The sequence below is a fragment of the Oncorhynchus mykiss genome, chromosome 16 (assembly GCF_057628025.1).
Source record: "Oncorhynchus mykiss isolate SJ-2025 chromosome 16, ASM5762802v1, whole genome shotgun sequence".
In the NCBI taxonomy this organism is placed as follows: Eukaryota; Metazoa; Chordata; class Actinopteri; order Salmoniformes; family Salmonidae; genus Oncorhynchus; species Oncorhynchus mykiss.
In genome coordinates, this window is record NC_143037.1 from 71,158,980 (window position 1) to 71,182,537 (window position 23,558).

The window sequence follows — 23,558 nt, forward strand, 5'->3', positions numbered from 1 at the left end:
TCACCGCCCCAGGCCATGAAGGACCCTCCACCTCCAAATCGATCCCGCTCCACAGTACAGGCCTCGGTGTAACGCTCATTCCTTCAACGATAAACGCAAATCCGACCATCACCCCTGGTGAGACAAAACCGCGACTCATCAGTGAAGAGCACTTTTTGACAGTTCTATCTGGTCCTGCGACGATGGGTTTGTGCCCATAGGTGACGTTGTTGCTGGTGATGTCTGGTGAGGACCTGCCTTCCAACAGGCCTACAAGCCCTCAGTCCAGCCTCTCTCAGCTTATTGTGGACAGTCTGAGCACTGATGGAGGGATTGTGCATTCCTAGTGTAACTCGGGCAGTTGATTTTTCCATCCTGTACCTGTCCCGCAGGTGTGATGTTCAGATGTACCGATCCTGTGCAGGCGTTGTTACACGTGGTCTGCCACTGCAAGGACGATCAGCTGTCCGTCCTGTCTCCCTGTAGTGCTGTTTTAGGCGTCTCACGGTACGGACATTGCAATTTATTGCCCTGGCCACATCTGCAGTCCTCATGCCTCCTTGCAGCATGCCTAAGGCATGAAAAGTGTGCCCAAAGTAAACTGCCTGCTACTCGGGCCCATAAGCTAGGATATACATATTATTGGTAGATGTGGATAGAAAACACTCTGAATTTTCTAAAACTGTTTGAATGATGTATGTGAGTATAACAGAACTTATTTGGCAGGCGAAACCCAGAGGACAAACCAAACTCTCTTTTCAATGGGGTTTCTATGGGGATCTGGATTTCTAAGGCACTTGCTTGCAGTTCCAATCGTTTCCACTGGATGTCAACAGTCTTTAGAAATTGGTTGATGTTTTTCCTTTGAGAAATTAAGATGTAAGGCAGTTCAGAACGAGGGTCGAGTGAAGTGTACTGTTTGTTAGAGGCGCATGACCTGAAAGCTCGCTCCACATTGTTTTTGTCCGGTATTGAACGCAGTTTATCCTGTCTTAAATTTACGTTTAAATTTAAGATTATTTACGTAAAAAAAATCCCTAAAGTTGTTTGAAATGTTTCGACAAAGATTACAGTTGGAACCAGTGTTTTTCTGGCTCAAACGCGCCAAATAAATGGACATTTTGGACATATAATGACGGAATTAATCGAACAAAAGGACCATTTGTGATGTTTATGGGACACATTGGAGTGCCAACAGAAGAAGCTCGTCAAAGATAAGAATCATATCGATATTTCTGAGTTTTGTGTCGCGCCTGACGGATTGAATTATAATGGTCTGCGTTTGTTTGATGGGGTGCTGTCCTCAGATAATAGCATGGTTTGCTTTCGCCGTAAAGCCTTTTTGAAATCTGCCACGTTGGCTGGATTAACAACAAGTGTAGCTTTAATTTGGTGTGTTGCATGTGTGATTTCATATATTGATAGTAATTTAATTTAATTTGGCACTAGGCCATTTCACTGGATGTTGTCAAATCGATCCCGCTAACGAGATTTGATCCCTAAGAAGTTGTTTAACGACCGTTCCACAGGTGCATGTTCATAAATTGTGTATGGTTCATTGAACAAGCATGGGAAACAGTGTTTAAACCCTTTACAATGAAGATATGTGAAGGTATTTGTATTTTTATGAATTATATTTTAAAGGCAGGGTCCTGAAAAAGGGACGTTTCTTTTTTGATGAGTTTATATGCAGTGGCAGAGCCAGAGTGAAATTTTCCTCTAAAAGAAGATTTTGTTGTGTATTTTCAGAGAGAAAGAGAGAGAGAGAGAGAGTACGTACAGGTGTATGAGAGGGAATACCTCACAGGAGACATAGGAAACATTCAAACATCCAACTGCCAGTCAACAGGTTGCCCACTATTTCCTGGACCAGAGAACTCCTTCCTGTCGCTGGCCATCTATCTATTATATTTTAGTTACATTCTGCCTCATTAGGGCATAGCGTTACTTATTTCAGTCTGACATTTTGGCCTTTTGGTGAATTCTATAACCCCCTTCATGAAAGGTGTTTGTACTTAAAATATGCTCTCCGCCTCGGACACTACACTCTTAGAATCAACGGTGCTATCTAGAACCTAAAATTGTTCTTTAATTGTCCCCACAGGAGAACACTTTTAAGAACCCTTTTTTTCTAAGAATGTAGAAACACACCTGAGGCTTAGGAATGTGCCTTTACCATGGAACCTGTGTGTGTGTGTGTGTGTGTGTGTGTGTGTGTGTGTGTGTGTGTGTGTGTGTGTGTGTGTGTGTGTGTGTGTGTGTGTGTGTGGACATACGTTGGTGCAGGAAAGAGGTGTGAGTTATTGCCAAGAGCAGTGCAAATGAGCACTGTAATGACACATTCCAATAGATTGTAGACTAAGTAAATTACTCTACCTCTCCTACGGGCAAAACCTGTCAATGCTGTTGTGTGTATAGTAGGGGAGCTGGGCTGTTCATGTGGATTTCGAAACAGGACACTGTTCCAACACTATGGAAATATACTGCGCCTTTGGATAACACAACATATCTGCTTATGTATATATATATATATATATATACCGTGCTTCTACACCTGCATTGCTTGCTGTTTGGGGTTTTAGGCTGGGTTTCTGTACAGTACTTTGAGATATCAGCTGATGTACGAAGGGGCTATATAAATAAATTTGATTTGATTTGTTATACAAGACACACAAGAAGACCATCTGTATGTGTCCTTATTGATGTTGTACCACCTGGATGTAATATTGAAATGAATGGGACCAGATCGGTGTTTGGGATTGGTGTACTTTTTGGAGACATGCACTGCCCTCTAGAGGCACAACATAAAACTGCAACTGATCAGTATTTTGACCAGCAGAGGGCACTAACGCTTTGCTCCATTTGGGTGTCCATAGAGAGAAACAGATGAGTTCGCCTCTTGTCTTTCCCTTTTCAAAGGGGTCCAGTCACCCATGAATGAGCAGGCAACGGTACTTGTTAACAGACTCACAGACCTGCCTATGGGACTGCAGCCACAGGACGCAGAGAGAGACAAGTTCCCCAAGCTTCAGCATCCCACCACAGATTGGGCAACTTCTTCTTCTCTACTAAATTAACTTCTGCTGAGGGGGCCTCATTTTGACACCGTCTCCTGCAGTGATCAAAGCTGGGAAGTTCTGGAATTTAGAAGAAAAGCTACTTTTCAGGCTACTGCTCTCAAGATGAATCCCTCTATTTCACTGGTGGTACTATTGACTGTGTGGGCTTCCGATGCGAAAAAATTTCCACAGACAAACAGTGCATCTCTTGAAAAGGATATGTTAAATCTCGACATTCAAGTCATTCAAAGCCATGGTTATGACAATGAGGATGTGAAAGGACTGGAATGGGACAAGCACCACAAGAGAGCACCGCGGGGTGCAGACGACGAGGACACAGGCGCAGGTGAACCTCAGTCTACCTTCTCACGGTCTTATGAGAACGAGTTCACCTCACCCAGAGCTACCCAGTTCTCTAGCTCAACCCTGGAAACTGGGGCCAACACAGACTCAACTCTGGAAACTGGGGCCAACACAGACTCAACCCTGGAAACTGGGGCCAACACAGACTCAACCCTGGAAACTGGGGCCAACACAGACTCAACCCTGGAAACTGAGGCCAACACAGCCTCAACCCTGGAAACTGGGGCCAACACAGACTCAACCCTGGAAACTGGGGCCAACACAGACTCAACCCTGGACACTGGGGCCAACACAGACTCAACCCTGGACACTGGGGCCAACACAGACTCAACCCTGGATACTGGGGCCAACACAGACTCAAATCTGAACACTAGGGCCAACACAGACTCAAGCCTGGACACTGGGGCCAACACAGACTCAACCCTGGACACTAGGGCCACTGGGGCCAACACAGACGTGGATCAGGGCAACAGCAGCACTACAGGAAGGTGGATCACCAACATCCACAACCCTCTGTACCCAGTGACTGACAGTTCTTACACTGCCTACGCTGTCATGTTCCTGTCCCTGGTGGTGTTCTCTGTGGGGATTATAGGGAACCTGGCTGTGATGTGCATCGTCTGGCACAACTACTACATGAGGAGTACCTGGAACTACATCCTGGCCAGCCTGGCTTTTTGGGACTTCCTGGTGCTCTGCTTCTGTTTACCTGTGGTGGTCTTCAATGAGCTCACCAATAAGAGGCTGCTGGGGGACATCTCATGCAGAGCGGTACCATATATGGAGGTGGGTTTGCTTCCCTTAGCCCCCCCCCCCCCCCACCACCATCACCACACCCCTCCCCACACACCCCTCAAGCCACACCCCTCAAGCCACACCCCTCCCCTTATGCCACGGTGGAATCACATGTAAATGATTAATGAACACAACTATTTGTCCATAGCTATATGATAATGTGTCCCTAACGACAAGTTTAGTACCTGCCTAAAACAATCATACATTTATTTGTGTTGTTCTTTTGATGGTATAATTACAGGATATTTACACTGATTTATGACATTGTTGCTAACCAGGTCGTAAAAGAAGGTTATGAGTTGAGTTATGTTTATGGGCCACATAGTATTGTGGAATATTTTTTAATGTTTAATACTTTTACCAACTGAGTATGTTTTCTGGTAAACCAACGTTTATTAACTGGTAATAAACAACACATTACATTGTTGTATGTAAGCCATACATTATACGGTATCTATGATTTTGATCTTATCAGCATAGATACTAGACTGTAAACTCATCAATGTATATCTCGACGGCTAATGTAACAGGTCAGAAAGACTTCTCCCATATTGAAACTGTTCTGTAATTTAAATTACAAGTTAAAACTACTGTAAAAAATACTTCTCTGGCCATCGATTTTGGAATTTTCGATGCTCCCTGACTGTCTAGAGTTAATTTCAGTAGTTATTAGTGAGCTGGACCCAGTCAATAAACTGTATGAATGTAGTGATTATTAGTGAACTGGATCCAGTCAATAAACTGCATGACTGTAGTGATTATTAGTGAGCTGGACCCAGTCAATAAACTGTATGAATGTAGTGATTATTAGTGAGCTGGACCCAGTCAATAAACTGTATGAATGTAGTGATTATTAGTGAGCTGGACCCAGTCAATAAACTGTATGAATGTAGTGATTATTAGTGAACTGGACCCAGTCAATAAACTGTATGAATGTAGTGATTATTAGTGAACTGGACCCAGTCAATAAACTGTATGAATGTAGTGATTATTAGTGAACTGGACCCAGTCAATAAACTGTATGAATGTAGTGATTATTAGTGAACTGGACCCAGTCAATAAACTGTATGAATGTAGTGATTATTAGTGAACTGGACCCAGTCAATAAACTGTATGAATGTAGTGATTATTAGTGAGCTGGACCCAGTCAATAAACTGTATGAATGTAGTGATTATTAGTGAACTGGACCCAGTCAATAAACTGTATGAATGTAGTGATTATTAGTGAGCTGGACCCAGTCAATAAACTGTATGAATGTAGTGATTATTAGTGAGCTGGACCCAGTCAATAAACTGTATGAATGTAGTGATTATTAGTGAGCTGGACCCAGTCAATAAACTGTATGAATGTAGTGATTATTAGTGAACTGGACCCAGTCAATAAACTGTATGAATGTAGTGATTATTAGTGAGCTGGACCCAGTCAATAAACTGTATGAATGTAGTGATTATTAGTGAACTGGACCCAGTCAATAAACTGTATGAATGTAGTGATTATTAGTGAACTGGACCCAGTCAATAAACTGTATGAATGTAGTGATTATTAGTGAGCTGGACCCAGTCAATAAACTGTATGAATGTAGTGATTATTAGTGAGCTGGACCCAGTCAATAAACTGTATGAATGTAGTGATTATTAGTGAGCTGGACCCAGTCAATAAACTGTATGAATGTAGTGATTATTAGTGAGCTGGACCCAGTCAATAAACTGTATGAATGTAGTGATTATTAGTGAACTGGACCCAGTCAATAAACTGTATGAATGTAGTGATTATTAGTGAACTGGACTCAGTCAATAAACTGTATGAATGTAGGTCCATGATCAAATGACCATTTAGATTCTATTTTAGTCATTTTAAAGCATATTGAGTTTGTTGTCCCCCCCCAAAACCACACGTGTGCCCGGATTGGACCCCCCCACGAGCCGTATGTTTGACACCCCTTTTTTTTAACATGATGTGTGTTTATAAATGGTGTGTGTGCAGCATGTGAAAAGTGTAGTTATGGCTAATTCCACAGGACATTTTGTAGATTGAAAGATCACAACGGTCATAAAAAAGACACAGATAAGCAGAAAAAAAACCAGCCCACGTAGCATATCTGATACGTTCTTCCTCTTTAATCCATATAACGCTCCAGGTGACCTCCCTAGGGGTGACATCCTTCAGCCTGTGTGCCCTGGGTATAGACCGCTTCAACTCTACCATCTGCTCCCAGCCCAAAATCCGTCGAGTGGAGAGCTGCCAGTCCATCCTGGCCAAGCTGCTGGTAATATGGCTGGGCTCCATGGTACTGGCGGCACCAGAGCTGCTCCTGTGGCAGCTCAGCCAGGCAGTGTCTCCAGGCACAGGGGCCGTGGTGGACTCCTGCACCATGAACCCCACCTCCAACCTCCCCGAGTCCATCTACGCCCTGGTCATCAACTACCACGAGTACCGCATGTGGTGGTACTTTGGTTGCTACTTCTGCCTGCCCGTGGTCTTCACCCTGCTGTGCCAGTTGGCCACCTGCCACGTGTCCCATGACGGTATCCCCCGGCGCCTGGAGGAAGGTTCCCTCTCCAAGAAGCAGAAGATGCAACACAGTCAACAGGTGGAGCGCCAGCTCAACTGCACCGTGATGGCTCTGGCCGTGGTCTACGGCGTCTGCGCCCTGCCGGAGAACGTGTGCAACATCGTCCTGGCTTACACCGCCATGCCCATCTCTGACGACACCGCCACCCTGCTGGCCCTCATCAACCAGTTCTCCCTGTTCTTCAAGTCGTCGGTGACGCCGGTGCTGCTGCTGTGCCTCTGTAAGTCTCTGAGTCAGGCCTTCATGGACTGCTGCTGCTGCTGCTGTGAGGAGTGCCAACCCAGTGGCTCCCATTCCCCTGGCACCGAGGCCAAACTCAAGAGCACCAACGAGATGTCCTCCTCCATCTTCTTTGACAAAGCCAAGGACAGCTCCACCGTCCTGTCGATCAGCGGGTCCAGCTGAACTGACCTCTCCTGCTTTCTTTCCTTTCCATCGCCTAAACTGGTTAGATGTGGTAACAAAGCAACTCACCTTTCAGCAGTGGACATTCCAACCTCAACCATAGACACACCTTTTTGTTTTCCAGTGCCAGCGTCACCTTCTCTGTAGCCTTAATGTCTGTAATGTCTCTCCTTTTGATGTTCTCTCCAAATAGATACAACACCCCATCCAGTTTTAAGGTGGTTCATTTGACAGGAAGTTCAGACATTGACTAAGTGCAGACTAGGGGGGGCTGGAGAGAAGAAGGAGAAGAGCTCCATTTAATATCCTTGTAGAAGTGTCACCCCAATGTGTGTATTTTAAGGATTATTAGGTCAAAAACAAACAGAGTATTATGTTAGATTACTATACTAGGGTTGACTAACAGCCCCAGAGTGTCCCGGCACTGAGATCATTATTTCTTGATGTCACAACTATTAACATATCTGTAATATGATGTGTGTTGGCTCTTTAGTCGACACAGATAAGTTTGCCTTGTCATTTTATTCATGCCCCCCCCCCCCCCCCCAATTATCGACACAGCTATTTCATCTTTAGCCGTCCCATGTCATTGCATCAATTATTGTTTTGAGTTATATTAATAATCAACAGGGATGGTTTAGACATAGTATTTTCCATCAAATCAAAGTGCTGTGAATAATGCAAAATTATTTTACCAGATAATCATGAGAAGTCACTGTACAGAGGTCAAGGTTATAAACTGGTTATAAGAAGGTTAGGAAAGAAGTCAGACATCATTTTATGAATAAGAGACACAGCTGTAGTTGTGTTTAATTTATCCAATAAAGGTTTGTAATTTATCAGCGCTAGTCATTTTTCTCACGGAGAGATTTCATAAATGTTAGTTTTAAAAAAATTGCTCAACCAGATGAAGGGATTTTGGGTGATTTGTGCTTGATGCGCATCCCATTGACCATCTGAAACTCAATAATGGGGTCCTCTCTCTGACCTGGAACATATTTCTCCTCTCACTGATTCAGGCTTTGGACAGCAGCAGAGCTCCTCTCATAAGGGTGTCATTGTTCTCCAGGGGCCAGTGGAAGCCTCCACTCTGAGGCCCTGGGAGTGGAACTACAGTTGAGTTGCCAGGTTACCGTCCCAAAATTCACGGGTATTGTAGACGGGCCAAAACCGGACAGGCCTTCCATCGTTTTCTCACCCCTGTCTGGTGCTCCAGTCCAAATGAACACGTGGCACTACTGCATGTTCTCTCATGTTGTCGTGAAGGTTTGAAAGAAATATATGTGTTTTTTTTATACTTAAAATGGAGATGGACGTTGGCTTGGGGATGTGAGAAGTTTCCATTGTGATGGACTAGGTTCAATCAGAGAACACCACCACAGCACAGACACCAGAATTATGTAATGCGTTGTTTCCAACATACAATGAAACTCAAGCCAACCTGATTGGACAGCATATCAAAAGATCACCAGTAAGCCAATAGAGGGCAATAGTAATGGCGTCTTTTTGTAGGTATTAACAAGAGGCTAACTTCACCATGGCTTGTTGGCTAAAGCCTATGGGGATCAACACTGTAAATAAGGTCTGAGGAGATCTTATACTGTACGTTTTGCTCTATGAGATAATCTTCATCAGCTAACCAGTGTCCATTTTCAGGTTCCTATGCCTCTGCTGCAGTTAGTTATTTAACTTTAAGTTAGTAATTATTGTAACCCTTACGAAAAAAGATTGTAATTATTTTAACCCTTACGAAAAAAGATTGTAGTTATTTTAACCCTTACGAAAAAGATTGAAATGATTTTATCCCTTACGAAAAAAAGATTGTAATTATTTCAACCCTTACGAAAAAAGATTGTAATTATTTTAACCCTTACGAAAAAAGATTGTAATTATTTCAACCCTTACGAAAAAAGATTGTAATTATTTTAACCCTTACGAAAAAATATTGTAATTATTTTAACTCTTATGAAAAAATATTGAAATTATTTTAGCCCTTACGAAAAAAGATTGTAATTATTTTAACCCTTATGAAAAAAGATTGTAATTATTTCAACCCTTACGAAAAAAAGATTGTAATTATTTTAACCCTCACGAAAAAAGATTGTAATTATTTTAACTCTTATGAAAAAAGATTGAAATTATTTTAGCCCTTACGAAAAAAGATTGTAATTATTTTAACCCTTACGAAAAAAGATTGGAATTATTTTAACCCTTACGAAAAAAGATTGGAATTATTTTAACGAAAAAAGATTGCTGCAAATAGCGTGTCCAAAATAACACCTTTTTTTACGACAGTAATTTTGCAGTGTAACTGCAGTGTAACTGCAGTGTAACTGCAGTGTAACAGTGCACTGTACTGTAAATGCAGTTCAACTTTTGCAAGGGCACCTTTTGTCAATTTTGAAGCATTTATGTAATCAAAACAAGAACATAGAGTGTTCATCATTGATAAAGCTGATCTATTCTGACTGGTATTATCTCATAAAACAAACTGTATAAGATCTCCTAATGCTATGTTAACTTCAGACCTTATTTTCAGCGTACAGTGGGGCAAAAAAGTATTTAGTCTTGTTTTGTCTGTCATAGTTGAAGTGTGCCTATGATGAAGATTATACAGGCCTCTCTCATCTTTTTAAGTGGGAGAACTTGCACAATTGGTGGCTGACTAAATACTTTTTTGCCCCACTGTATATCCCAAAACCCCATTCTTTCCTCATTTAATTTTCATCATAGGACTGGCAAACAAACCAGAGGTAGAAAATGCTAACTCATGAATGTTTTTTTACCAATACCCAATTGTGATTAGCTTAGAAGTCAGTTTGAATGTACAGAGACAGTCTGGTTTCTCCATTAAATGATGCACTGATTGAAGGGTTTAGAGACAGAGGAGGTATTTTTTCCCACCGGGGGTGGTTGACCTCTTTAGAGTCTCTCTCTCTGGGTCTTGGAGCGTGTTCAGAGGCTGTCAGGGCCTGGGCAGATGGTGCTGGAGCCTCATTAGCAGTGAGCGGAGCTCCTCACCAGCTCCTGTGGACACTAATGACTGAACAGTGAACAGTCGCCTCTCTGTTTCATTAACGAAGCCACCGACACAAATCGACTTCCCCATGCCACAACATCCAGTGTCAGTCCGCTAACATACAAGGACTGAGGGAGTGGGATGGTTTTACGAAGCCCTGCAACAGGTAAACAAATGGAGAGAGTCATTCCAGGATGAAAAGTTGACTACATGATGACGCAGCAAGCTGGCGTTACAAGCAGCAATAGGACAGAAGTTATCAACCGTATGGATCAGATAATGTGCACTCATTTGATTGATACTGTAAGGGCATTTCTAAATGCTTGATGAAACAATGTTTTTGATTAAACTACTTTTTCCTGCATTGTAGTTTGTTTATGAAACAAGATGATGGGGAGGGGTGGGGGGGGGGGGAGAGAGAGGGAGGGGGGAGAGAGAGAGAGAGAAAGAGAGAGAGGGGGGAGAGAGAGAGAGAGAGAGAGAGAGGGGAAGGGAGAGAGAGAGAGAGAGAGATATCAGAGAGAGAGGGAAAGAGAGAGAGAGAGAGAGAGAGAGAGAGAGAGGGGAAGGGAGAGAGAGAGAGAGAGAGATATCAGAGAGAGAGGGAAAGAGAGAGAGAGAGAGAGAGGGGAAGGGAGAGAGAGAGGGAGGGGGGGGGAGAGGGAGATATCAGAGAGAGAGAGAGGGGGGGAGAGAGAGAGAGAGAGGGGGGGGGGAGAGAGAGAGAGAGGGGGGGGGAGAGAGAGAGGGGGGGAGAGAGAGAGGGAGGGGGGGGGGAGAGGGAGATATCAGAGAGAGAGAGAGGGGGGGAGAGAGAGAGAGAGAGAGAGATATCAGAAAGAGAGAGAGCGAGAGAGAGAGGGAGAGGGGGGAGAGAGAGAGAGAGAGAGAGAGAGAGAGAGAGAGAGAGAGAGGACAGGCAGAGAGAGAGAGAGAGAGAGAGAGAGAGAGAGAGAGAGATATCAGAGAGAGAGAGAAAGAGAGAGAGAGAGAGAGAGGGGCCTCTTTGGGTTGGCTCAGTGAACGTAGACTAATATGACCTGAATGTCCCCACTTATGAACACAGGGCTGCCTCACCTCCCCCTGATGGGGGGACAATGTTTGTTTTGTTCTGTGGGGAAACTGACGAGGGTTGGGGGGAGCTCTGTTGTCATGGCAGAGGCCTGCCAGAGAGCTTTGGCCCTCTGAGGAACACAAATTGATCTGAATCAGAGAGGCTGGCGTGGATCCTGAGCATGAATGTCCACACACACCGGTCCGGTCCAGACCCAGGCCTCTATAGCGGACCACCTTGTTCTCTCTGGACAGGAAGCCTCATTATTGTCATGCCAAGGAGGGACAAGAACAGAGCTTGTTGTCACAACTCGTTCATATTCATGGCCTAATGCGGCTCAAACCAGAGAAGAAGGAGAGTAGGGAGGCAAGTAACTTCTATTCAGCTTTAGTCTGGGCCATTCTGAGATCACCCATCTCATAGTACCTCTCTGGTACCAACAGTTCCTCCCCTCTCTGGGGTCTGGGTGCTTGGGAAGTTCTCTAAAACAACACAACAGTTCCTCCCCTCTCTGGGGTCTGGGTGCTTGGGAAGTTCTCTAAAACAACACAACAGTTCCTCCCCTCTCTGGGGTCTGGGTGCTTGGGAAGGTCTCTAAAACAACACAACAGTTCCTCCCCTCTCTGGGGTCTGGGTGCTTGGGAAGTTCTCTAAAACAACACATCAGTTCCTCCCCTCTCTGGGGTCTGGGTGCTTGGGAAGCTCTCTAAAACAACACATCAGTTCCTCCCCTCTCTGGGGTCTGGGTGCTTGGGAAGTTCTCTAAAACAACACATCAGTTCCTCCCCTCTCTGGGGTCTGGGTGCTTGGGAAGTTCTCTAAAACAACACAACAGTTCCTCCCCTCTCTGGGGTCTGGGTGCTTGGGAAGTTCTCTAAAAACAACACAACAGTTCCTCCCCTCTCTGGGGTCTGGGTGCTTGGGAAGTTCTCTAAAAACAACACAACAGTTCCTCCCCTCTCTGGGGTCTGGGTGCTTGGGAAGTTCTCTAAAAACAACACAACAGTTCCTCCCCTCTCTGGGGTCTGGGTGCTTGGGAAGCTCTCTAAAACAACACAACAGTTCCTCCCCTCTCTGGGGTCTGGGTGCTTGGGAAGTTCTCTAAAACCAACACAACAGTTCCTCCCCTCTCTGGGGTCTGGGTGCTTGGGAAGTTCTCTAAAACAACACATCAGTTCCTCCCCTCTCTGGGGTCTGGGAAGTTCTCTAAAACAACACAACAGTTCCTCCCCTCTCTGGGGTCTGGGTGCTTGGGAAGTTCTCTAAAACCACATTGGTGCTTAGATGTGTCATACACAAAGGCTTTACCCACTTGTTGAAGATCAGCATTGAGAAAGAGGTGAGAGTGTTGTAGGGGAAGAACGCCCTCCCCATACGTGTGTAGTGTATTATTTATTTGTATTTAACCTTTTTTAACTAGGCAAGTCAGTTGAGAACAAATTCTTATTTTACAATGACGGCCTACCCCGGCCAAACCCTCCCCTAACCTGGACAATGCTGGGCCAATTGTGCGCCGCCCTATGGGACTCCCAATCACAGCCGGTTGTGATACAGCCCGGGATCAAACCAGGGTCTGTAGTGACGTAGTAGTGACTGAGATCGCTGCGCCACTCGGGAGCCTCGAAAGTGTAAGCACGTTACTTGCCTACTCTACTTTACTGACTTTATTGTCCCCATGGGGACATTTTGTTGCAGTGTCAAATACATGTTTAAAGTGGCGTTTAAATATGAAAACAAATTGACAATACAACTTTCATAACAGTTACATACCAATAAAAAGAGACTAGCCTGCTGGTCTTACTGGGCCGGTGGGAACATTAGCCTGCTGGCCTTACTGGGCCGGTAGGAACATTAGCCTGCTGGCCTTACTGGGCCGGTTGGAACATTAGCCTGCTGGTCTTACTGGGCCGGTGGGAACATTAGCCTGCTGGCCTTACTGGGCCGGTAGGAACATTAGCCTGCTGGCCTTACTGGGCCGGTGGGAACATTAGCCTGCTGGTCTTACTGGGCCGGTGGGAACATTAGCCTGCTGGCCTTACTGGGCCGGTAGGAACATTAGCCTGCTGGCCTTACTGGGCCGGTGGGAACATTAGCCTGCTGGCCTTACTGGGCCGGTGGGAACATTAGCCTGCTGGCCTTACTGGGCCGGTAGGAACATTAGCCTGCTGGCCTTACTGGGCCGGTAGGAACATTAGCCTGCTGGCCTTACTGGGCCGGTAGGAACATTAGCCTGCTGGTCTTACTGGGCCGGTGGGAACATTAGCCTGCTGGCCTTACTGGGCCGGTGGGAACATTAGCCTGCTGGCCTTACTGGGCCGGTAGGAACATTAGCCTGCTGGCCTTACTGGGCCGGTAGGAACATTAGCCTGCTGGCCTTACTGGGCCGGTGGGAACATTAGCCTGCTGGCCTTACTGGGCCGGTAGGAACATTAGCCTGCTGGCCTTACTGGGCCGGTAGGAACATTAGCCTGCTGGCCTTACTGGGCCGGTGGGAACATTAGCCTGCTGGCCTTACTGGGCCGGTGGGAACATTAGCCTGCTGGCCTTACTGGGCCGGTGGGAACATTAGCCTGCTGGTCTTACTGGGCCGGTGGGAACATTAGCCTGCTGGCCTTACTGGGCCGGTAGGAACATTAGCCTGCTGGCCTTACTGGGCCGGTAGGAACATTAGCCTGCTGGTCTTACTGGGCCGGTAGGAACATTAGCCTGCTGGTCTTACTGGGCCGGTGGGAACATTAGCCTGCTGGCCTTACTGGGCCGGTAGGAACATTAGCCTGCTGGCCTTACTGGGCTGGTAGGAACATTAGCCTGCTGGTCTTACTGGGCCGGTAGGAACATTAGCCTGCTGGCCTTACTGGGCCGGTAGGAACATTAGCCTGCTGGCCTTACTGGGCCGGTAGGAACATTAGCCTGCTGGTCTTACTGGGCCGGTAGGAACATTAGCCTGCTGGCCTTACTGGTCCGGTAGGAACATTAGCCTGCTGGCCTTACTGGGCCGGTAGGAACATTAGCCTGCTGGTCTTACTGGGCCGGTAGGAACATTAGCCTGAGCTATTTAGGAGAGATATCACACCTGGCACAAATGACTGTCTAGTTCTGTTTTCCCTGAGTAGTTCAAAGTACGGGTACAGGGGGTGGCTTGGGTCTAAAATGATTTTGTGAGCCTTGCGGAGGGCCCTCACCTTAAAGATCTCATCCAGGCCTGTCTGTTTGACTCCAAGTACCTTGGGGAGGGCCCTGACCTTAAAGATCTCATCCAGGCCTTTCTGTTTGACTCCAAGTACCTTGCTTGCTGTGGTGATGATCCTTCTCAACATATTTCTCTGGCTGACAGTGGAATTGCCAAACCAACAAACAATACAACAAGTTTAAATACTCTCAATGAAAGATTTGTAAAAACAGAGTCAGTACCATTAACATCAAAAGATCCCAGCTGTTCGAGAATCTACTGGTTTAGGTGTACAGTTCTTGGTTCACAAATCCCTGTTCCATACCAGCCGTTGACTAAATCTAAAATGGTAATTGTTATATAATGAAATATATAGAGAAACAATACACAGTCACAATAGATCACTAAAAGCTATGATTTGAAACATCAAAAAATGCGTGAAAGTGCCAGTCAGCGGTATGAGTTTGTCACAGGGCAGCATTGTGTGAAACAGACAGAAGACACATAATGGTCCAACCCAGTGGACTGCTCAGTCTGCTACTAGGCTGTACCTCAGCAGTAGATCAGCTCCAAGTGACAGTCCTGAGGTTATTAACCACCAATCCTGCTAAACGTCCTCAGTCTAACGCACAACCTCCTTTCATTAACAAAGTGCCCCCAGAATACTCACTATAACGTTATGATCAGAAGTAGTATAGACCACACACATACACATTTAGGCCATGTGTGTGTTTAAAATACTTTTAGAGGGATTGACTGCCTTATAGTCTACTCTCAATCACCCAGAAATGATCTGTGACGGGAACCTACTGCCCCCTGCTGTTACCTCAATGCAACTCCTGCTTCAATAATATTATTTTGGTAGGCTTGGATCTTCCCTTAACCAAATCCTTTAGAAATAGTTTCAGAAAATAATATTTTGTGGTTTGCCCAAAAATGAGATATATATTTTTTACTTAAGTGTCTAATGCAGTCCTAATAGGACTGTCACTATCTTACTATTCAAAGACAAGACCTAACTGAGGACAGAGAGCAACAACTCTTTAAAGGGCCTATCCGTAGTTGAAACAATAACAAAGCCTTTCTCTCTCTCTCTCGGAGGAGGACCTGAGCCCTAGGATCATGCCTCGGAACTACCTGGCCTGATGACTCCCTGCTGTCCCCAGTCCACCTGGCCGTGCTGCTGCTCCAGTTTCAACTGTTCTGCCTGCGGCTATGGAACCCTGACCTGTTCACCGGACGTGCTACCTGTCCCAGACCTGCTGTTTTCAACTCTCTACAGACAGCAGGAGCGGTAGAGATACTCTGAATGATCGGCTATGAAAAGCCAACTGACATTTACTCCTGAGGTGCTGACCTGTTGCACCCTCGACAACCACTGTGATTATTATTATTTGACACTGCTGGTCATCTATGAACATTTGAACATCTTGGCCATGTTCTGTTATAACCTCCACCCAGCACAGCCAGAAGAGGACACTGCCGATTTTGCAGGTTTTCCTACTTACAAAGCATGTAGAGGTCTGTCATTTTTATCATAGGTACACTTCGACTGTGAGAGACGGAATCTAAACCAAAAATCCAGAAAATAACATTGTATGATTTTTAAGTAATTAATTTGCATTTTATTGCATGACATAAGTATTTTGATACATCAGAAAAGCAGAACTTAATATTTGGTACAGAAACCTTTGTTTGCAATTACAGAGATCATACGTTTCCTGTAGTTCTTGACCAGGTTTGCACACGCTGCAGCAGGGATTTTGGCCCACTCCTCCATACAGACCTTCTCCAGATCCTTCAGGTTTCAGGGCTGTCGCTGGGCAATACCGACTTTCAGCTCCCTCCAAAGATGTTCTATTGGGTTCAGGTCTGGAGACTGGCTAGGCCACTCCAGGACCTTAAGATGCTTCTTACGGAGCCACTCCTTAGTTGCCCTGGCTGTGTGTTTTGGGTCGTTGTCATGCTGGAAGACCCAGCCACGACCCATCTTCAATGCTCTTACTGAGGGAAGGAGGTTGTTGGCCAAGATCTCGCAATACATGGCCCCATCCATCCTCCCCTCAATACGGTGCAGTCGTCCGGTCCCCTTTGCAGAAAAGCATCCCCAAAGAATGATGTTTCCACCTCCATGCTTCACGGTTGGGATGGTGTTCTTGGGGTTTTACTCATCCTTCTTCTTCCTCCAAACAGGGCGAGTGGAGTTTAGACCATAAAGCTCAATTTTTTCTCATCAGACCACATGACCTTCTCCCATTCCTCCTCTGGATCATCCAGATGATCATTGGCAAACTTCAGACTGGCCTGGACATTCGCTGGCTTGAGCAGGGGGACCTTGCGTGCGCTGCAGGATTTTAATCCATGACGGCGTAGTGTGTTACTAATGGTTTTCTTTGAGACTGTGGTCCCAGCTCTCTTCAGGTCATTGACCAGGTCCTGTCGTGTAGTTCTGAGCTGATCCCTCACCTTCCTCATGATCATTGATGCCCCACGAGGTGAGATCTTGCATGGAGCCCCAGACCGAGGGTGATTGACCGTCATCTTGAACTTCTTCCATTTTCTAATAATTGCGCCAACAGTTGTTGCCTTCTCACCAAGCTGCTTGCCTATTGTCCTGTAGCCCATCCCAGCCTTGTGCAGGTCTACAATTTTATCCCTGATGTCCTTACACAGCTCTTTGGTCTTGGCCATTGTGGAGAGGTTTGAGTCTGTTTGATTGAGTGTGTGGACAGGTGTCTTTTATACAGGTAATGAGTTCAAACAGGTGCAGTTAATACAGGTAATGAGTGGAGAACAGGGGGGCATCTTTAAGAAAAACTAACAAGTCTGTGAGAGCCGGAATTCTTACTTGTTGGTAGGTGATCAAATACTTACGTCATGCAATAAAATGCAAATTAATTACTTAAAAATCATACAATGTGATTTTCTGGATTATTGAGATTCCGTCTCTCACAGTTGAAGTGTACCTATGATAAAAATGACAGACCTCTACATGCTTTGTAAGTAGGAAAACCTGCAGAATCGGCAGTGTATCAAATACTTGTTCTCCCCACTGTATATCAGAATTAGATTTTTAAGCATGTTTTAAGGCTATACAGTGTTTGTTGAGATTTACTTTTTTAAATGATTTTTATTATAATATTTAAAAATGTTGACAAACAATGGAGTAAAAGAAGCTTCTATTTTGGGTTCTGATGAGGTACGACAGTTGAACTAAGGTCATGAGGCATTTGTGATATATTCTTCCAGAAACAATGGGTGTATTTAATTAATTTACAAGTCCAAAAATTGATATAATAACTGTAGATTGCACCTTTAGCCGCACTGGTCATGGGAAGTGCAATTCTCAGAGGTAGCAGTTGGTCGGAGCCACAGCTATTTTCCACATTGACTGGAGTGATTAGAAATGAGAGGCACTTTTCCTCAGGTTGTGACGAGTGCCGTGGCATGGATCCTTTAATTAGAGAACAACCAAAACACTACGTCTTCTCCCACATTGATTCTTTCATATACATGAAAACAGCCAGACAAACATACACATGACACCACATGAAAAGCACCAACCATCATTAACAATCTAAAGCCACTGTGAGCCCTGTGTGGCAACAATCATATGAATTCTGCAGACCATGTAGAAAGTGGTTTTCACCAATGTTTTTAGTTATCATACATAAGCATATCCTATTAAAAACACAATCATCAACTTAATTGAAACAATAATGTACAAACAGGTTAAAGCAGATATAGTATTTACTATATTTGCCATAAAAAAAAAAAGGTTTTATAGTTAATTCTCAAAGATCCCACAAATACTTATGCCCCAGCATGCAAACAAAAAAGCAGAGATGTTGTTGCGGTTGTCAATGGTTACATTGGCCATGTCGGAGGTAATATATCATAGACATGGAAGTTAAATACAAAATTAAGACAGAAGCCTTCATCGTTAGTTAATATGAAATTTCCAACACCTAGATTATATTGGCTGACACCTGTATAATCTCAATTTATCTGGGGGGGGGGGGGACTTCTTTATCACAGATTTTCAATTTCTAAATGGGTTATTCATGATCCTGTAATGACATGAAAACTGGTCAAATAGTAGCTGTACATTACTGGGTGGAAAGGAGCTATTGCATAATGATATAAATCAATGACAGGAAATGGGAAAAGAAGGATGCATAAATCTAAACATTGATATTTTGTTTGTAAATAATGTGCAGATAATGCTTGCCCATTGACATGGCTAATGGAAATTAAAATTGTCCATGTTGCTTACTTTAAAGAAAATCTTCCTGCTGTTTCTAAACTACCAAACGTGTGTCAGGACAAGCAACAGACAGAGAAGATGACATAATGCAAATGTATATATATATATAATCACAATAGAGATTACATCAAGGACATCTTTAACAACACCTCCCATTAGCCTTATAAAGAAAAAGAGAAATGGAGAGACTTGTGCAAACTCCCAAGTATTTCAATCAAATGTTGTAACACTCCCCCTTCAAAAGGTACATAGAGTATCATTACACACAGTACCACTGTCGTTGGGAAGTAATAGGACTATGGTCAAAGACAGTGGTTCCCAACCAGGGACACTACCCACAGGGGGTACCTGGCCTACCCACAGGGGGTAATTGAAGATCCATGAAAACATAGGCTTTCTGGTAAAATATACACGGGGTACATCAGGGGTACTCTGGGCAGAGAAAAATTCAGTTGATGGCACATTAACAGAGAAAGGTTGGGAACCACTGGTCTAAGACATAAATACTGTTTGAAATGTGATATCAGTGTGGTAAAGTTGACTTTGAAGCTGCTAAGTGATGCAGTGTTCAGACTCCAGTCTTCTCTACCTATTGGGAACAGAGGTTATGTACTGTACAGTACTCTGACCTGTCTCTGGATCAGTTGAATATAAACCTCGATATCAACAGAGATGGTGAAGTATGACATATGAACATCAGGGACGCTAAGTACCACTTTGTCCATCAGAGGTCATAGGTCACAAGAAGTGTTATATTACAAAAATAAAATGAACACTGCAGGCGGGGGGGGGGGGGTATTGGCAAGAGAGGGTCATCCAAAGAAAAGGAGGATGGACAGGCTGGGGAGGACAGAGGGCAGGGGAATTGGGACAGGTGACGGCCTGTGTCTTGAGATGAGGTTCTCATGAAGTGCTCCGCTTGGTTCTGGAGTGCTGGATCAGCCACTGTAGCGTGATATCTGGAGGTGAAATAACAGATGTTTAAATGCCATGAAATACACAGGAAAACTAAAAAGGTAACATTTTCTGTGATACAAGCTAGAACAAGTCAGACGTCAGATTCTTACCGATGTTGTCCTTTTCCTTGCAGGAGATGGAGTAACAGCAGATCTCTCTGTCTTGGATGGCCGAGAGGTTCCTGTGGACCACAGAGGAGACATGAGCATCACAGAGAAAAAGAGAGAAAGAGAGACACAGACAGACAGACAAGACAGAGAGAGCTGATTCTTACATTCTCTCAATCAGCTCCTTCTCATCAAGCGCCCCAGGAAGATCCCTCTTATTCCCCAAGACAAGAACCTGTGAGGGGGAAACATTAGTATTGAATCGTTCTTTAGACAGTCAAGGGGAGCCCTGCATGACAAGACCAAGCAGTAGCATAGGAAACACCGGAACGTTGGACAAAGTCCAGTAGTAGACCTACTGTAGCTACTAGATCAGCTAGCACTGTATGGGGGGGGGGGGTACTCACAGGAATACCCTGGAGCTGGGGCTTGTCCAACAAGTTGTGTAGTTCATTTTTAGACGCCTCTGTCTTCTCTGGGTCAGCTGCATCAACCATGTACCTTAAAAATGATATGGTTTCAAAAGTTACAATAAATAGCCTTATTTGAAATAAGCTACCAATATAATTGACCACTCCCTGCACAAGGGACTGGGAGGATGCTGTTACTCACACAATGGCACTGACTCCTCTGCAGTATCGCTCCCACATGCTCCTGAATCGAGGCTGACCGCCGATATCCCACAGCTAAGAAGAATGACATCAAAACATCAGCACAGCATTGACACGGCATAGCTAATCAGTTTTCAACCTTTCACAATTAATAAAATAGCTTAAGTGAGTCACAGTCAATCACAGGGACCATCCAAGATCACCCCCTCCACTTCATACTACTCCCTCTGTAAGCAAATAAGACATGAATCAAGAGATGACCATGAAGTGGCCTGACCTCGAACCTGGCAGTATACGGACCTTGATGGTGACATTTCCCTTGGTGATCTTCCTCATGTTGAAGCCCACTGTGGGAATCATGTCTTCGCTGAACTGACCCGACTGCAAAGCAAGGGGAAAGAACAAAGGGGGGTTACATTTTAAGTTGTTCAAATCATCTGGGCCCAGTTTTTCAAAAGTTCTCTCAGATAGGGTTAATTCACAGAAAGAATAGAACAGTTGATTTATTGACTTGAATGGGGACTCCTGTTCTATTAATTACATTTATATGAATTTAATAGTATTTGATAGCCAAAATCCAGATAAATGACTTATTTTTTAAAAAAAACAACTGGGGCCTGGCAACTAGTTATGGTTAATAAAATATGTACTGAAATATGGTAATGTTGCTCATAAAACTGTTATCCTAGTCAATTCAGGAAAGAGAGAAGACACAGACAAGATTGAATGCACATCAAGTGAACTGAATGAATACACCGGATTGTCTTGACTAGACAGATGTGATGATGAGTGATGATGGACTAACGTTATACTGCTTCATGCCTCATGTGCATGTTGTCGTTAGCTAACCAAACTAGCTAGGATGATCGCCACCGCCCGAGCATGTCTGGGACCACACAGAGCCAGCTAGTTTACCAGCTAGCTATAGTATCATTACAAAACATCAGGTTACAGAAACACGATTGAAACATATAAACATGGTTAACTAGCAGGTGCTAGTTAACACGAGCAAACATCTCGATCTGTTTAACAACAACGGACACCATCAGAAGACAGCAGATTGACCGTACCGCGATCACGTTAACGAAAGTTGTCTTGCCCGAATACTGGAGTCCCACCAATGTTAACTCCATCTCTTCCTTCCAAAACAGTGCTTTGAACCAGTCAAGGAGCTTGTTGATCAATGCGATCATCCTGGGCGCGTTGTGATGGCACTGCTACTGGAACTGGAGCCTGTTAGCCTGCTAGCGACAAGTTTGTCTAGCTAACTATCTAGCTTGCAGTGACAACACAGGGTACAGGATGTATTACTAACGGTGGAATAACGTGCCTATCGTGAATATTCACCAAACAAACTGTTGTGCGCAAGTATTGGCACTGTTATTTTTTAAGTAAGTTGTAGTTATCTGCCTTGTTTACTACGCCTCCTTCCTCCCTGTTTGTCTTTTCCTGCCTGACAAGGGTCGTCACTGGTTACTACAGCCACAAAGTCATAAACCCTGCCCATTTATACAATTTATGTTCTTAACGTGTGATTTTAAGCCTAACCTTAACCATAACCTTAACCACATGCTAACCGTATGTCTAAACTAAAATTAACACCAAAAAGCACATTTTTGTTTTCATTAATTTTTTCGAAAAATACCATTCTGACTTTGTGGCTGTGGTAACTAGTGGAACCCCCCCTGTTAAGGGTTGTTCTTCCTCATTGGGTGGGGTTTCAGAATCGCATCAGCCACAAACAAGTATTTGCATCAGCGTCTCGTCAGCAACATTAAAAAAGTACTTCTGGTCACGCAATTTCGGATTATTTTCAAAACAAAAGTCCCCCACGTGTCACAATATCAAATCATATGTTATTTGTCACATGCGCCGAATACAACAGGTGAAGAAGACCTTACCGTGAAATTATTACAAGCCCTTAACCAACAATGCAATGTTGTCGTGCCCTCTTCATGACTGTCTTGGTGTGTTTGGACCATGATAGTTTGTTGTTGATGTGGACACCAAGGAACTTGAAGCTCTCAACCTGCTCAACTACAGCCCTGTCGATGAGAATGGGGGCGTGCTCAGTCCTCCTTTTACTGTAGTCCACAATCATCTCCTGTCTTGATCACATTGAGAGAGAGGTTGTTGTCCTGGCATCACACTGCCAGGTCTCTGACCTCCTCCCTATAGACTGTCTCATCGTTGTCAGTGATCAGGTTTACCACTGTTATCCTGTATTTATTCATGGTATATGACAAATAATTGTCTAAACGTTACCAATGATTCACATTTTTTCATATTTAAGTAACATTTCCATTAAATGTTCCAAAGTGAAATAAATAGCCCCAATATGAATCACTGTACATGCAGTACATATTGGCTTATAGAGCAAAGACTATTAGGACAGCAAAACTCTGTATATTCAGAGCTCCATGAAATGACACCACCACATTCTTCAGATCCTACTCAGTACTCCCAACCCCACTTTTACATCGGCACAGAATAGTTTTTTTCTCTATAAGGCAATATGTAATTTATAGCCCTACAATGTATTGCATTGGGAGCAATGGAATGAGTGGAGTAGAAAGTGCTGCTGGGTATTTAGACCACAATCAGAAATAACACCATATACTGTATGTAGACTCTAGTGCTAGATCAATAGGGTCTGTACAATATATTTACTTAAGATTCAGCCATTTCTCAATGTGCTCCAACGTTTAATATTATTTATCACATATAAAGAAGCAATTCTCTTTAGTTTAGATTGATGTAGTTATAATTTTGTAACACTATTTTAACATTATGCTCTCTGCAAAGCTGCACAAATGATTGATTTCGTATCATACGCATAGCGTTTTACTGCAGACTTTTATTTTGAAGGCAAAATCAGAAAACCGGAGTTCTCGATGTTGCTTCCGGGACTCTAATGTTGCTGCCATGATGCTAATCAGAAACACCAAGTGAGAGAGGCGCTCGATAAAGAGGGACTCACCGCAAATTATGTTCTCAATTCACGACACTTGCCCTCTGCTGGAGAGACGGGGATCGTCACCGTAGCTCTTCTGCATTTCACTTTCGGTTTTACATATCAACATTTATTGATCAATTCTGTTTTACATATAAATATGTATTTATTAATCAATTAGCAAATCAACCTGGAACCTAGAAAAACAATAAATTATAACCTACTACACTACCGTTCAAAAGTTTGG

General features: G+C 44.0%; 2 protein-coding genes across 3 annotated transcripts; one reads left to right on the top strand and one right to left on the bottom strand.

The window, feature by feature from the left end:
* The first annotated feature begins 2,894 nt into the window (after nucleotides 1-2,894).
* LOC110491164 (G protein-coupled receptor 37-like 1) lies at nucleotides 2,895-10,557 on the top strand. The gene is made up of 2 exons (XM_021564513.3): nucleotides 2,895-4,187; nucleotides 6,335-10,557. The coding sequence occupies exons 1-2, from the start codon at nucleotides 3,162-3,164 to the stop codon at nucleotides 7,172-7,174; spliced, it is 1,866 nt and encodes a 621-aa protein (XP_021420188.2). The 5' UTR covers nucleotides 2,895-3,161; the 3' UTR covers nucleotides 7,175-10,557.
* A 7,287-nt stretch (nucleotides 10,558-17,844) lies between these two features.
* LOC110492621 (ADP-ribosylation factor-like protein 8A) lies at nucleotides 17,845-22,464 on the bottom strand. Of its 2 annotated transcripts, none has more exons than XM_090203848.1 (7): nucleotides 22,260-22,464; nucleotides 20,659-20,739; nucleotides 20,360-20,433; nucleotides 20,155-20,248; nucleotides 19,915-19,982; nucleotides 19,751-19,821; nucleotides 17,845-19,642 (listed from the first exon to the last, which is right to left on the bottom strand). In XM_090203848.1, the coding sequence occupies exons 1-7, from the start codon at nucleotides 22,338-22,340 to the stop codon at nucleotides 19,587-19,589; spliced, it is 525 nt and encodes a 174-aa protein (XP_090059974.1). In that variant the 5' UTR covers nucleotides 22,341-22,464; the 3' UTR covers nucleotides 17,845-19,586. The 2 variants fall into 2 exon arrangements, with proteins under 2 accessions (XP_090059974.1, XP_021422723.1); XM_021567048.3 differs by lacking the exon at nucleotides 22,260-22,464 and adding an exon at nucleotides 21,429-22,131.
* Nucleotides 22,465-23,558: the final 1,094 nt, after the last annotated feature.

Bases quoted from the DNA above. Each gene is read 5' to 3' on its own strand.
- LOC110492621 (XM_021567048.3), bottom strand. From the start codon at position 21,551: ATGATCGCATTGATCAACAAGCTCCTTGACTGGTTCAAAGCACTGTTT. The intron at 19,822-19,914 runs GTAAGAATCAGC...TGTGGTCCACAG, and splicing joins AAGGAGCTGATTGAGAGAAT to GAACCTCTCGGCCATCCAAG. The intron at 19,643-19,750 runs GTAAGAATCTGA...TTTCACCTCCAG, and splicing joins CAAGGAAAAGGACAACATCG to ATATCACGCTACAGTGGCTG.
- LOC110491164 (XM_021564513.3), top strand. From the start codon at position 3,162: ATGAATCCCTCTATTTCACTGGTGGTACTATTGACTGTGTGGGCTTCC. The intron at 4,188-6,334 runs GTGGGTTTGCTT...ATAACGCTCCAG, and splicing joins GAGCGGTACCATATATGGAG to GTGACCTCCCTAGGGGTGAC.